Below are 13,673 nucleotides of genomic sequence, written 5' to 3' on the forward strand. Positions count from 1 at the left end.
AAGAACGCTACTACACTTGATCTTATACAAAAGGTTCTTAGAAGTGCTGTTTGGGGAGTAGCCTAGAGACAGGGGCTTGGATTGGCGAAAGCTCGCCTGGCAGCGGAACGCCAGCTCCATGCGCATCATGCGCTTCTTGCGCATCTGTTTACATTCCCCTAACCCGCCATATCCCAAACTTATAAGAACGCTACTACACTTAACTTGGTGCAGGCTGGGACCGAGTCTGACCCTGGGGCTGGTCATATACTGCCGACGCAGAGAATTGCGGGGCCTACCTCGGTCCAGGTCTCAAAGGCCTACTATACCTCCTCCCACCCCTCCTCCACCTCCTCCTCCTCCGAATTACCATCCGTGGGCATGGCGCCATCAGTCGGTAGCTCTAGGCACAGCAGCAGTGCCGTCGCTAAGCGACAGCAGGCGGTGCTGAAACTGCTGAGCCTAGGCGATAAAAGGCACACCGCCCAAGAGCTATTACAGGGCATTCCACATCAAAGTTGTTAACTTTGTCGCCACCCTGCTGTGTAATCCACAAAATATACTTGCAAACTTTTACCATTTAGGGATATTATTTCAGCGCTTCTTGCGCATCTGTTTACATTCCCCTCACCCGCCATATCCTAAACTTATAAGAACGCTACTACACTTGATCTTATACAAAAGTGCTGTTTGGGGAGTAGCCTAGAGACAGGGGCTTGGATTGGCGAAAGCTCGTCTGGCAGCGGAGCGTCAGCTCCATGCCAAGATCCAACTAACATAGTTTTAACTGCAGCACCTTTAATCTACTACTAGTTCACTGCCTCCATACATGGTCCCCTTATCAAACGAGCTGTGTCAGGCAGAATTTTGGGTTGTTTTCATGGCTTCCATGTTAACTTTGTCGCCACCCTGCTGTGTAATCCACAAAATATACTGGCAAACTTTTATCATGTAGCGATATTATTTGAGCGCTTCTTGCTCACCTCCTTTGGTTCCTCTCTGCCACCCATTGGTTTGAAGCCTGAGTCCATTTAGGGTATGTCGCCATGACACTCTCTAGCCTGCTGCCGCTGCCTCTGCATGCCGTCCCCTATAGTGTCAGGGTCAATTATTGCATGTTTTAGATACTATCTAGCTTCATTCTGTCACTCTGTCATGGCCATGCTGTTGCCCATAGTTTTGGCATAATGGTGCGATTAAGCAGCCTCAGAGGCATCCATGCATGCTGCCCCTGCTGTTTCCTGTCCATTTCCGTGGTGTTTCCATCCTTTTCTGAGGTTCCCAGGTGTTTGGCCAAGCTTCCCTGTGCAGAGCCTTGGTCCCCTTGAAAAATGCTCGAGTCTCCCATTGACTTCAATGGGGTTCGTTATTCGAGACGAGCACTCGAGCATCGGGAAAAGTTCATCTCGAATAACGAGTACCCGAGCATTTTAGTGTTCGCTCATCTCTAGTTATAACTAAATGGACTGTCCAGGAAAAGATGGAGCCAGAAACTGGAACATGACAGCAGGTGAGGACATTCCTCCAGTGCTGCAATCCTGGAATACAAATCCATATTGTACAGTCCTGCTGCTACTACTGACCTACAAATAGGTAAGATTATACATCTCTATAGGGATTATACCTGACACTGCTTACAGAGAACACAGTAGTATGGAAACGCTCCCAATCCTGGAATATGAATCCAAATGTCACAGTCCTGCTTCTACTAGCAACATACACAAAGGTCTGATTACACATCTCTCCTGGGACAATACACAACACTGTGTGCTCAGAACACAGCAGTGTAAGGACACATCCCCAGTCCTGGATTGTAGATCCATATACAACGGTCCTGCTGCTACTAACAATATACGTATAGGAATGATTATATGTCCCTCTGGGGACATTGGCTGCAGAGAGCACAGAGTACAACAGTGCAAGGACGCGCCTCCAGTGGTATAATCTTGGCATAGAAATTCATGTTTCACACTTGCAACATACCGATTGTAGCTAACATGGGCTGCAGAGAGCACAGCAGTGTGAGGTCACACACCCCACTGCACTTAGTGGAGCTACAATCCTGGAATATAAATCCTTCATAGTCCTGCTGCTACGAAGAATATAAAAACCAATCTCTCCAGGGACAATTACAGGACACTGGCTGTCGAGAGAACATAACACAGCAGTGTAAGGTCACGCCCCCCAGTGCAGCTTCAATCCTGGAATATAAATCAATATTGCACAGTCCTGCTGCTACTTACAACTTAAACAAAGGTCTTATTACACATCTCCCTATGCCAGATCATAGCCACAATAGAAGTCTGTTGTGGGTGGTCACAAGGCGTCTAAACGCCGCAAAATATAGGAAGTGTCAGGGGCACAGCTGCACTACTTCCTATGTAGAGAAGAGGAATGAGGAGCGCTCACCCCTCCTCGTCCAGGCGAGAACCAGCTCTAACACAAAGGTATGTGTAGCAGCACAATACACCGTAAGCAGATATAGGAGCAGCCGCCGGGGCTCCAGGCCCCACACCATGAAGTCTCCATACGTCCTGCATTAGTCCGCAGCGAAACCTCTTGTTCTCCGCACTGGAAGCTGAAAGATTAGACAGTAATCCTGATAACAGATTGGAAAGATTTGCTTCCAAGGAAGGATTAATGTCTCAGCGACTTGGCGTTCCTTCCTTTTACTGCCTATATGAAATGATGAGACATGAGGTTTGGGGGAAGAAGATCTTGTAGAAAATGGATTATGTTGTATTTAACCCTTTGCAGAGTCAAGATACTATGGACTGGACTATCTGCCTGTGCTGTATCCTCTTCTTGTTTATTTGACTGTCCTTTATATTAGGGGTTAAATCAATGTTGACGGCATCTGCTTTTTGTCACGAGCAAAGTTATCAAATACTGTTGTTTGTTTTTTTCATTATTTGTTTTTTTAACCTCCTGGGTTTTTTTTGGTTTTTTTTGTAGTGATGTTCCCCAAAGAAAAGCCTCCTATTACCGTCGTGGGTGATGTCGGGGGAAGGATAGCCATCATTGTAGTAAGTGTAACCAGCAGCGTTATCATCTAGAACTATAGGTTGAAAGTTTTCTACCTGTCAATTCAGGTTATTTTTGGGGAAAACCTCCTCTTTTACTTTGCGAGATTTGGCTAAAACGCTGCACATATAAAGTGGACTCCTCCAGAAAAACTTTACTGGTGTCGATGTAAAGTTTTTCTCCTATGTAAACAATAGGATAACAACCTACTGTGGTGCAATGAAGCCATCAAGGTATCTGTCCAGCTTACGTGTTAACAAAATCTAGCAGCAAAACCCATCCTGATAAACCAGGGGCACTTGCCCATAGATCCAGGCACCGTGGCTGTGCTGATCTTCTTATATTTCTTATCCATTAACTATTTTCTTCTAAAATCAACTTTTAATTTTGCTAATGAGCCAGACGAGCCAGAGCCCCTCCATACTGTAGCTTCATAGGCTATTACACTGTGCAGGAGAACTTCCCTTTCTCAAAACAGGCAGACAGAGGGGAGAGGGTAGACAGCCGTATAACCAATGAAACTGCTCCACAGAGGGGCTCTGATAACGCCTCTCTAGAGCCCTTCTCATTAGCATAATTGTAAAAGGTTTTTAAAGGAAGAAGACCATGGATAAAGCATATAAGAAGATACCACAGTCCCGGTGCTTGGATCTATGAGTTATGTCCCTGGTTTATCAGGATGGATTCTAGTGGTAGATTCCCTTTAAGAAAACCCGGGTCTGACACCAGAATCTTCTCGCTTCCGCAGGACGACATCATTGATGACGTAGACAGTTTTGTAGCCGCAGCTGAAACATTGAAGGAACGGGGAGCTTACAAAATCTTTGTTATGGCCACCCATGGGCTCTTGTCCTCAGACGCTCCCAGGTTAATAGAGGAGTCATCCATCGACGAGGTAAGAGCACATCAGATTAGTGGGGTCCGGCACCCAGCAGTCCCAGCTTAGAATGAAATGAGAAGCAGAAAGCGCCATTCTCAGTGTAGTGGTCAGACCAGGTTACTGCAGATTAACTCTTAAACAGTATTTTGAAAAAGCTGCAGTGGTGAGGGTCGCAAGCCGTGTCATTCCTGGTTTAGCAGGGTGAAGAGCTCAGTAGTGGGGGCGCTGGGTATCAGACCAAAAATCCTACATTTGCATACATGCATACTAACAATATAAAAGTAGTATTTTCCCCCATGATTAAGGGCAAATACCCTTTAACGTAAAGGAATTGTCACCTTGTGACCGTATATTTGCTTTATGTTTGCCCTTGTTTCTACAATCCCAGATTAAGTAGGGGGGTATGCCTTGTATGGATCTTCAAAAAGGGATCAATGAGTCCTATGTACTATAGCACCATTAAAAAAATTACTTGTCATCCCGCAAAATATAAGCTCTTATGCAGCTCTGTGCATGCAAATGTTAAAAAAGGAAAACTTTGAACAGGTTGTTTGAACATACTTGAATCACAGACCTGTAGTGGTTGAATTTCATGGACCAGCTACAGTGCAAAGGATGGTCCATGACCTTAGGGGCTGGGAGTGTAATGGGATAAAGACTGTATTCACACAACGTATATACGTCCCCCCACATGCGCCATACATCACTATGGAGAGGGGTGGGGGTGACCGGCCGCCTCCTCTCCCCGGCACTGCCGTGTGCCCGTAGTGCTACAGTATGGCGGGCACACGTCATGTGAATGTAGCCAAAATCTGATGTGGTGTTCCAGATGCTCCAGTAATATACTTAATCACAGTCTATTCTCTGTGTTTCCCCACCTCCAGGTAGTTGTCACGAACACAATCCCCCACGAAATCCAAAAGCTGCAGTGCCCCAAAATCAAGACGGTGGACATCAGCATGATCCTGTCCGAAGCCATCCGCCGCATCCACAACGGAGAGTCCATGTCCTACCTCTTCCGGAATATAGGCCTGGATGATTAATCTGCCGCGTTTCTCTAATATAAATATATATATATTTTTTAGGAATTATACCAAGGGCCAAAACTGGAATTGTACAGTGTCTCTCTGTGCCGTATAAGTGCTTACCTTAAGATTTCAACAAAAGCCGTGGTTTTTTTTTTTTAACCCGGCTGTCTACCTGTAGGTTCACCAATGAAGTTTATGTTTTTGTGTTTTTTTTTTTGTTTCGTTTTTTGCTAATTTTTTTGTGAACAAAATTCTCACACACACACAAATGACATGAGAACTCTGCCTTTGTTACATGCACTAGGGGTGTCTGGTAAAGCAGCAATACTAGAGAAATATCTGCATTTTACCCTCAAATTTATTTAAAAATACTTAAATTACTTAAAAAAGGGGCGGTCAAGGAACTGAAAAACTTCTTCCAAAAAACGGCAACATCACTCATCACCCACGGGTTGTGTATAGTGTTCTGGCTCCGCTTGGGTGAAGGAAGCTGAGCTGTAATACCACATGTAACCTGTGGATTGGGGTGGCAGCGCATTTGGAAGAAAGCTGCACTTTTTCTATCCTCATCATCCCTTTAATTCCAAGTCATTGAGTTTCCCTCTGTTATGCTTCATGGCAAATTATTTGACATCCAACTTTCCCAGAATTTTTAAGGACTCAAGTTTTTATATCTGCTTTTTAGTGTGAGATGCTTTATCGTGCCCATGTATTAGTCTATTGCTTTAAAGGGGATGTCTGCCGGGGCTCCTCTTTGAAGAGACTAGAACCTGTCTGAACGCTGCGGCCTCTTCTCCTTGCGTATCCCGGGAGTACCCCTTTAATGGACTGCCCTTGTGATGGCTCATACATTGGAGCGTATTAGCTCCGTATGTTATGCAGTGGTCATCTTCGGGCTCCCATGATAGTCTGACCCGGTTGTCAGATCCCACTAATTTCCAATTTTGGTAAAACCACTGATGGCATTAAAAATTTGTAAATTCTGGTTACCTCTGCGGACGGCCTGCCCAGTTCCAGCGATGGGTCTCCGTTCCTGGGCCCCATTGTACACTCTATTTAAGTGACATCGTTATGTCCGGCTCATTAGGACCTGAGAGCCACCAAGGCCGGTCCTCCGGGAAGGTAGAACCTACACCCCTCCCCCATTTGGGAAACCACTGTAATACCCAACCCCAGCATAGGCTGGTGAGGATCTGACTGCTAGGATCCCAACCAATTACAAGAACCGGAGGTCCAATTCTATTACATTTGGATCCTCACTGATCACCTTATCCTGTGAATAACTTGGCATAACCCCTTTAATCCAGTCCTCCACTATCTGAAGCAAAGCCACTATTCAGCTCTGGTAAAAATGGGACAACAATCCGAGGATGACAAATTATATAAATTATATTTATAACTTTGTACGATTGGTACTGCCACCCATCCCAATACTGACACTTTCTATAGGTTTTCCATACATGGCAATCTCAGTACCAGGTATTTGCAGATGGATCATTGTAAACCAAGCACACTGACTTACTGATTGGTGCCCCCTCTGGCAGGATATGTAATTATTTTATCATCTTATGCCCTGGTTTTTAAGAAAAAAAAAAAAACATTGCTTTATGCAAATGAGCCTTAGGGGCTCCTTTGCATAATTTTAAAAGCCTTTTTTTTTTTTTTTTGTAAAAAACACAGAATAAGAAGATAAAAGAAGAGCGGATCCTGCCAGAGGGGGTGCCAACCAGTATGTCAGTGTGCTTGGTTTACAACCCTTCATCCTGGTGGTAGATTTCCTTAAAAGGACTGTCCGCTGAAAGTGCAGGGGGTGCAAATTAATTTAAAATGAGTTGCCTTCCCCTGATGCGACAATGCCTGCCCCCACTAGGGTGACGCTAGGAAACGCCAGGGTCACCACAGTTCAGCTTCGCTTTTCTATATACCGTATGGTCACGTCGTGCTTCTGTTTCGTGTACCTAGTACTGCTGCTTTTGACCTTTTAAAAAAAAAAAAAGTCCTGCTGCGGGCAGTGAGGGGGTGACCAGAACACCCTGATCAGAGATAGGGGGGCCTGCCAAGCATTGCTGAGCAATGTAGTATGTGTGGATCAATATACTGCAGGCTTCCTGAGCAGCTCCAGGGCCGGAGATACTTTTGGGTATGTTTTTTTATATATATATATACGCTTGTCTTTTCACCCAAAATGTGGCTCCGCCCCCTGCGCCGATCAGAAGAGCCGCTGAAGTGTGTATTAAGGAGCATCATGATGGACTGGGGAGGACTGTGGGGGTTCAGGGGGTCCTCGAAAGTGATGCGCTTTTTTTGTTGTTAGGTAAAGCGTTCAGAAAATATGCACTTGTATTTATTTTCTGCAAAAGAAGAGGGAAAAAAAACATGTAATAAACAGTCTGTCTGTGTGAATTGTGCCCCGGAGTCTTTCTCCTTTTTTCAGTACGACCTCATAGCATCATAGAAGTCCCGGTCCCAGGTCAGTGTACAGTCCAGGATATATGCAGAGCCGGTTATCAATGGAAGAGGTGATGTAACTACTACAAAGTATCTGATCCTCTATCTAGGGATATTGCTGTAATGCCACTTAAAGGGGTTGTCCAGAGGTCATAAAACATTGTTGCTTTATTCCACACCGGACCATGGTATTGCAGCTCTGCTCCATTCATCTCTATACAACAAAGGTGCAATACCGGCACTGACCATGGTCACATGTGGCGCTGCTATTGCACGAAAGCAGCCATGTATTTCAACCTCTGGACATCCCCTTTAACTAGTGAGACCTAGGTGTTATGTTGCGACATCCGTGTGATGTTTGTATACAGTGATCATGTATGTATAATTTATAGCGGACATCCTTATCTGATTTCAGGTGGTTCTATAGAAACAGATGAGCAGCCAGGACAGATTCAGTTTCAGGGACCTTATATTACATTATGTCCGTGCGTGGAAGGTAGGTGGACGCACTCCATAGGATACTAGTGACTCCTGTAATGCTGCAGGACTAGGTCTGGCCATGTCATGTTTCTGAACGTTACCATTCCCTGGCAGCAAGCGGAGATATTGAAAGTATTTTATGAGGACTACATATCCTATCTGTGAAAAAGAGCTGCAATTGGGCAACCCCCTTTTAAAGATCATCTACCATCAGAATGAATGACTGAATGCAAATGATCCTGAGGGGCTCCATAGGTATTCATGGAGCCCCTCGGGCTCATTTGCATACAGTCTTTCATCCTGGTGGTAGATGTCCTTTTAAGTAATATAGTTCTAGCTTTCAGTAGCCACCACTAGAGGGAGCTCCCTGCATACTATTTATACTTTCATCTCCTCTAATGTAATGGCATGCTTTTAGCTCCCCCTAGTGGTGACTGTTTCAAACCATAATGTCATAGTCCACCTTTTTGCCTATTGAGATTTAGAACCGTGTATCCGGAAAATCAAAGCTATGGCTGCCAAGGACAGGTGATGTATAATTATATGGCAGTGCTGTTACAGGACATCTACTGCAAAGATGAACGAATGTATGCAAATGAGCCTGAGGGGCTCCAGTTAATGCCCCTCAGGCTCATTTGCATACCGTCTCATCCTGCTGGTAGATGTCATTTAAGGATGTTTGCAAAACTGAACCTCAGCAACAGATGAGGGGTCATCATTCTGCACAGATTTCTGCAATGATCTAGATGCAGAACCTTTCAGTATCGTCTGGACCGCACCCGGAGCCCATCTGTTACCTATAGACACAGCTCTGTAAACACTCTGCCGGCTCGGGTTATTACTCTGTCACCTGAGATACCGCCCCAGTGTTTTGCTGATCTATCAAGCCCACCCCCCATAGATAAGGCGTCAGCTGCCACCCAGATGTCCCCCTGCCCATAGTGCTGAGTGCACAGGTGTTGTCCCACCTCTGCTCCATTACACCAATTTGTAACATTCACCGGTTGCCTGACCATTCTACACCGCTCCATTAGGAATGAGTCACAACCTCAACTACACAAGACGCTCTCTTATCTCTGCTGCGAGACTCAGCAAATTCTACAATACATCCCACACAGATATGTACTGGATGCAATCCCACGTCATAACATAAAGGAACATTTATCATGGGAAGGATGGGGGTACCATAATATACCCCAGAGCTACACTCACTATTCTGCTGCTGGTGCAGTCACTGTGTACATGCATGACATTACTTATCCTGTACTGATCCTGAGTTACATCCTGTATTATACCCCAGAGCTGCACTCACTATTCTGCTGCTGGTGCAGTCACTGTGTACATGCATGACATTACTTATCCTGTACTGATCCTGAGTTACATCCTGTATTATACCCCAGAGCTGTACTCACTATTCTGCTGCTGGTGCAGTCACTGTGTACATACATGACATTACTTATCCTGTACTGATCCTGAGTTACATCCTGTATTATACCCCAGAGCTGCACTCACTATTCTGCTGCTGGTGCAGTCACTGTGTACATGCATGACATTACTTATCCTGTACTGATCCTGAGTTACATCCTGTATTATACCCCAGAGCTGCACTCACTATTCTGCTGCTGGTGCAGTCGCTGTGTACATACATGACATTACTTATCCTGTACTGATCCTGAGTTACATCCTGTATTATACCCCAGAGCTACACTCACTATTCTGCTGCTGGTGCAGTCACTGTGTACATGCATGACATTACTTATCCTGTACTGATCCTGAGTTACATCTTGTATTATACCCCAGAGCTGCACTCACTAGTCTGCTGCTGGTGCAGTCACTGTGTACATACATGACATTACTTATCCTGTACTGATCCTGAGTTACATCCTGTATTATACCCCAGAGCTGCACTCACTATTCTGCTGCTGGTGTAGTCACTGTGTACATACATGCCATTACTTATCCTGTACTGATCCTGAGTTACATCCTGTATTATACCACAGAGCTGCACTCACTATTCTGCTGCTGGTGCAGTCACTGTGTACATACATGATATTACTTATCCTGTACTGATCCTGAGTTACATCCTGTATTATACTCCAGAGCTGCACTCACTATTCTGCAGCTGGGCAGTCACTGTGTACATACATGACATTACTTATCCTGTACTGATCCTGAGTTACATCCTGTATTATACCCCAGAGCTGCACTCACTATTCTGCTGCTGGTGCAGTCACTGTGTACATACATGACATTACTTATCCTGTACTGATCCTGAGTTACATCCTGTATTATACCCCAGAGCTGCACTCACTATTCTGCTGCTGGTGCAGTCACTGTGTACATACATGCCATTACTTATCCTGTACTGATCCTGAGTTACATCCTGTATTATACCACAGAGCTGCACTCACTATTCTGCTGCTGGTGCAGTCACTGTGTACATACATGATATTACTTATCCTGTACTGATCCTGAGTTACATCCTGTATTATACTCCAGAGCTGCACTCACTATTCTGCAGCTGGGCAGTCACTGTGTACATACATGACATTACTTATCCTGTACTGATCCTGAGTTACATCCTGTATTATACCCCAGAGCTGCACTCACTATTCTGCTGCTGGTGCAGTCACTGTGTACATACATGACATTACTTATCCTGTACTGATCCTGAGTTACATCCTGTATTATACTCCAGAGCTGCACTCACTATTCTGCTGGTGGTGCAGTCACTGTGTACATACATGACATTACTTATACTGTACTGATCCTGAGTTACATCCTGTATTATACTCCAGAGCTGCACTCACTATTCTGCTGCTGGTGCAGTCACTGTGTACATACATGAAATTACTTATCCTGTACTGATCCTGAGTTACATCCTGTATTATACCCCAGAGCTGCACTCACTATTCTGCTGCTGGTGCAGTCACTGTGTACATACATGACATTACTTATCCTGTACTGATCCTGAGTTACATCCTGTATTATACACCAGAGCTGCACTCACTATTCTGCTGATGGAGTCAGTGTGTACATACATTGTTACCATCACTGATGATATAAGGCATATGTGTAAAGTCACTCAGTGCTTGTAGTATGATCAGGATGAAGCAGTTTTCTATACCCGGATGTCAGTGTATTATAACCCTGGTTCTGCTTTGTAGCCGCTGAGCACGAGCTGTTAAAGTTTTCCCAGCTCTCGGGCCGGCGCTGCTGCTGCTTTGGTTATTGGTTAATGATATTACTCCCTGAGCCTCACACATTCCTCTACAGACCCGTCATTCATGTAGTATCATGTGGTCACACATATTTGGTTACATAAACAAGGAAAATCCCGGCACTTCGAGGTAGGTGAAAATCAAATATTCTTCTTTTATTTAACAAGACATCATAAATCAAGTATAACACGCAAGGAAAACGCGTTTTTTTCGGCTCCACCTGAGCCTTCATCAGCTAATGAAGGCTCAGGTGGAGCCGAAAAAAACGCGTTTTCCTTGCGTGTTATACTTGATTTATGATGTCTTGTTAAATAAAAGAAGAATATTTGATTTTCACCTACCTCGAAGTGCCGGGATTTTCCTTGTCTATTTATAAGCACCATTTGTCCACGAGCACGAGGCGCAGGTGACTGAGTGCCGAACCATCACAACTAACCATATTTGGTTACATTCAGAAACCTCGACATAAAAGAAAATCAGTGTCTGGCACCTCAGGAGTTAAAGACTGATTGTTACTGTTTGTGTAATGAAAAGTACCACAATTATTCAATATACTTTTTGTATCAATTCCTGACTGTTTCCATAGATCTCTGCTTGCTGTCATTCTCCAGGAAGCTCCATTGTTAAGTTAACACAGGTCCATGGTCATGTGATGTCATACAGGTGCACGGCTCGTTATATCACACAGCACTCATTACTCACTGTGCACCTGTGCGACATCACCTGACAAGGGATATAACTAGCTGTGCACCTGTGTGACATCACCTGACCAGGGATATAACAGGCAGTGCTCCTCTGCAATATCACATGACCAAGGATATAACTAGCTGTGCACCTGTGTGACATCATATGATCAGGGATATATTGTGCCATGCAACTGTGTGACATCACATGTCCAGGGATATAACGGGCCCTGCACCTGTGTGACATCACATGGCCTGGGATATAATGAGCCATGCACCTGTGTGACATCACATGACTTGGGATATGCTGAGCTGTATACCTGTGTGACATCACATGACCAAGGATAGAACAAACTGCACCTATGTGACATCATGCGAATAAGGGATATAAAGAGCCGTGCATGTGATGTCACACAGGTACATCACATGACCTGGGATATAATGAGCCATGCACTTGTGTGACATCACATGACCAGGGATATAATAAGCTATGCACCTGTGTGACATCATATGACCAGCGATATACTGAGCTCTACACCTGTGTGACATCACATGACCTGGGATATAACGAGCCGTGCACCTGTGTGACATCACATGACCAGGGATATAACGAGCCGTGCACCTGTGTGACATCACATGACCAGGAATATAACGAGCCGTGCACCTGTGTGACATCACGTGGCCAGGGATATAATGAGCCGCGCACCTGTATGACCTCACATGACCAGGGATATAACGAGCTGTGCACCTGTGTGACATCATATGACCAGCGATATACTGAGCTCTACACCTGTGTGACATCACATGACCTGGGATATAACGAGATGTGCACCTGTGTGACATCACATGACCAGGGATATAACGAGCCGTGCACCTGTGTGACATCACATGACCAGGGATATAACGAGCCGTGCACCTGTGTGACATCACATGACCAGGGATATAACGAGCTGTGCACCTGTGAGACATCACATGACCAGGGGTATAACGAGCTGTGCACCTGTGTGACATCACATGACCAGGGATATAATGAGCCGCGCACCTGTATGACCTCACATGACCAGGGATATAACGGGCCGTGCACCTGTGTGACATCACATGGCCAGGGATATAACGAGCCGTCCACCTGTGTGACATCAGATGACCAGGGATATAACGGGCCGTGCACCTGTGTGACATCACATGACCAGGGATATAACGGGCCGTGCACCTGTGTGACATCACGTGGCCAGGGATATAATGAGCCGTGCACCTGTATGACCTCACATGACCAGGGATAGAACGGGCCATGCACCTGTGTGACATCACATGGCCAGGGATATAATGAGCCGTGCACCTGTATGACCTCACATGACCAGGGATATAACGGGCCATGCACCTGTGTGACATCACATGGCCAGGGATATAACGAGCCGTGCACCTGTGTGACATCACATGGCCAGGGATATAATGAGCCGTGCACCTGTATGACCTCACATCACCAGTGATCAATGAAGTTTCCTATTGAATGACCACAGAGGGTCGACTTTTCTGCCTATTTCCAACCCCCTAAAGGATCTGGTCACTCACAGGTTGTTTTTGACTATTGGGACATTTTGTTGTCAATGTATTGTACCCCTATATAAATGTGCAGCCACTTCACTTTTAGGGGACCTCTAAAAGACTGGACCTATCGCTTCATTCATGGCCGTACAGCCATTTGTTTGGGGGACCTTCATAATCCCAATGGATAGAGTGTAACTTAGAATGACCATCATAATAAGGCCATGCCGTGAATTGGAGGTGAATATGTGCCACACATTTTACCCCCTCAGGTAGGGGAAGAAATGTCCTTTCTAGAATTCCCTCTTTTATGTGAAATCTTATTTCCTCCAAAGTCATGTGACCATGAGCAGAAGAGAGTCATATTTGGCGTGAGATGAGTCATGTT

At 45.2% G+C, this 13,673-nt stretch overlaps 2 protein-coding genes across 3 annotated transcripts in view; both read left to right on the top strand.

Moving 5' to 3' along the window:
* Positions 1-7,319, top strand: part of PRPSAP2 (phosphoribosyl pyrophosphate synthetase associated protein 2) — a 51,487-nt gene extending 44,168 nt beyond the window's left edge. For both annotated transcript variants that reach the window (XM_072119910.1, XM_072119911.1), the window contains 3 exons: positions 2,935-3,005; positions 3,752-3,898; positions 4,768-7,319. In XM_072119910.1, coding sequence (XP_071976011.1) covers positions 2,935-3,005; positions 3,752-3,898; positions 4,768-4,926 — 377 coding nt within the window. In that variant the 3' untranslated portion in view covers positions 4,927-7,319. The remainder of the gene's footprint in view (positions 1-2,934; positions 3,006-3,751; positions 3,899-4,767) is intronic.
* SLC5A10 (solute carrier family 5 member 10) overlaps positions 7,302-13,673 on the top strand; it is a 106,544-nt gene continuing 100,172 nt past the window's right edge. Inside the window, exons 1-2 of the mRNA XM_072119908.1 lie at positions 7,302-7,381; positions 7,775-7,855. Of these exons, the coding sequence (XP_071976009.1) occupies positions 7,793-7,855 (63 nt within the window). The 5' untranslated portion in view covers positions 7,302-7,381; positions 7,775-7,792. The remainder of the gene's footprint in view (positions 7,382-7,774; positions 7,856-13,673) is intronic.

Source organism: Engystomops pustulosus, chromosome 8, assembly GCF_040894005.1.
Source record: "Engystomops pustulosus chromosome 8, aEngPut4.maternal, whole genome shotgun sequence".
Lineage (NCBI taxonomy): Eukaryota > Metazoa > Chordata > Amphibia > Anura > Leptodactylidae > Engystomops > Engystomops pustulosus.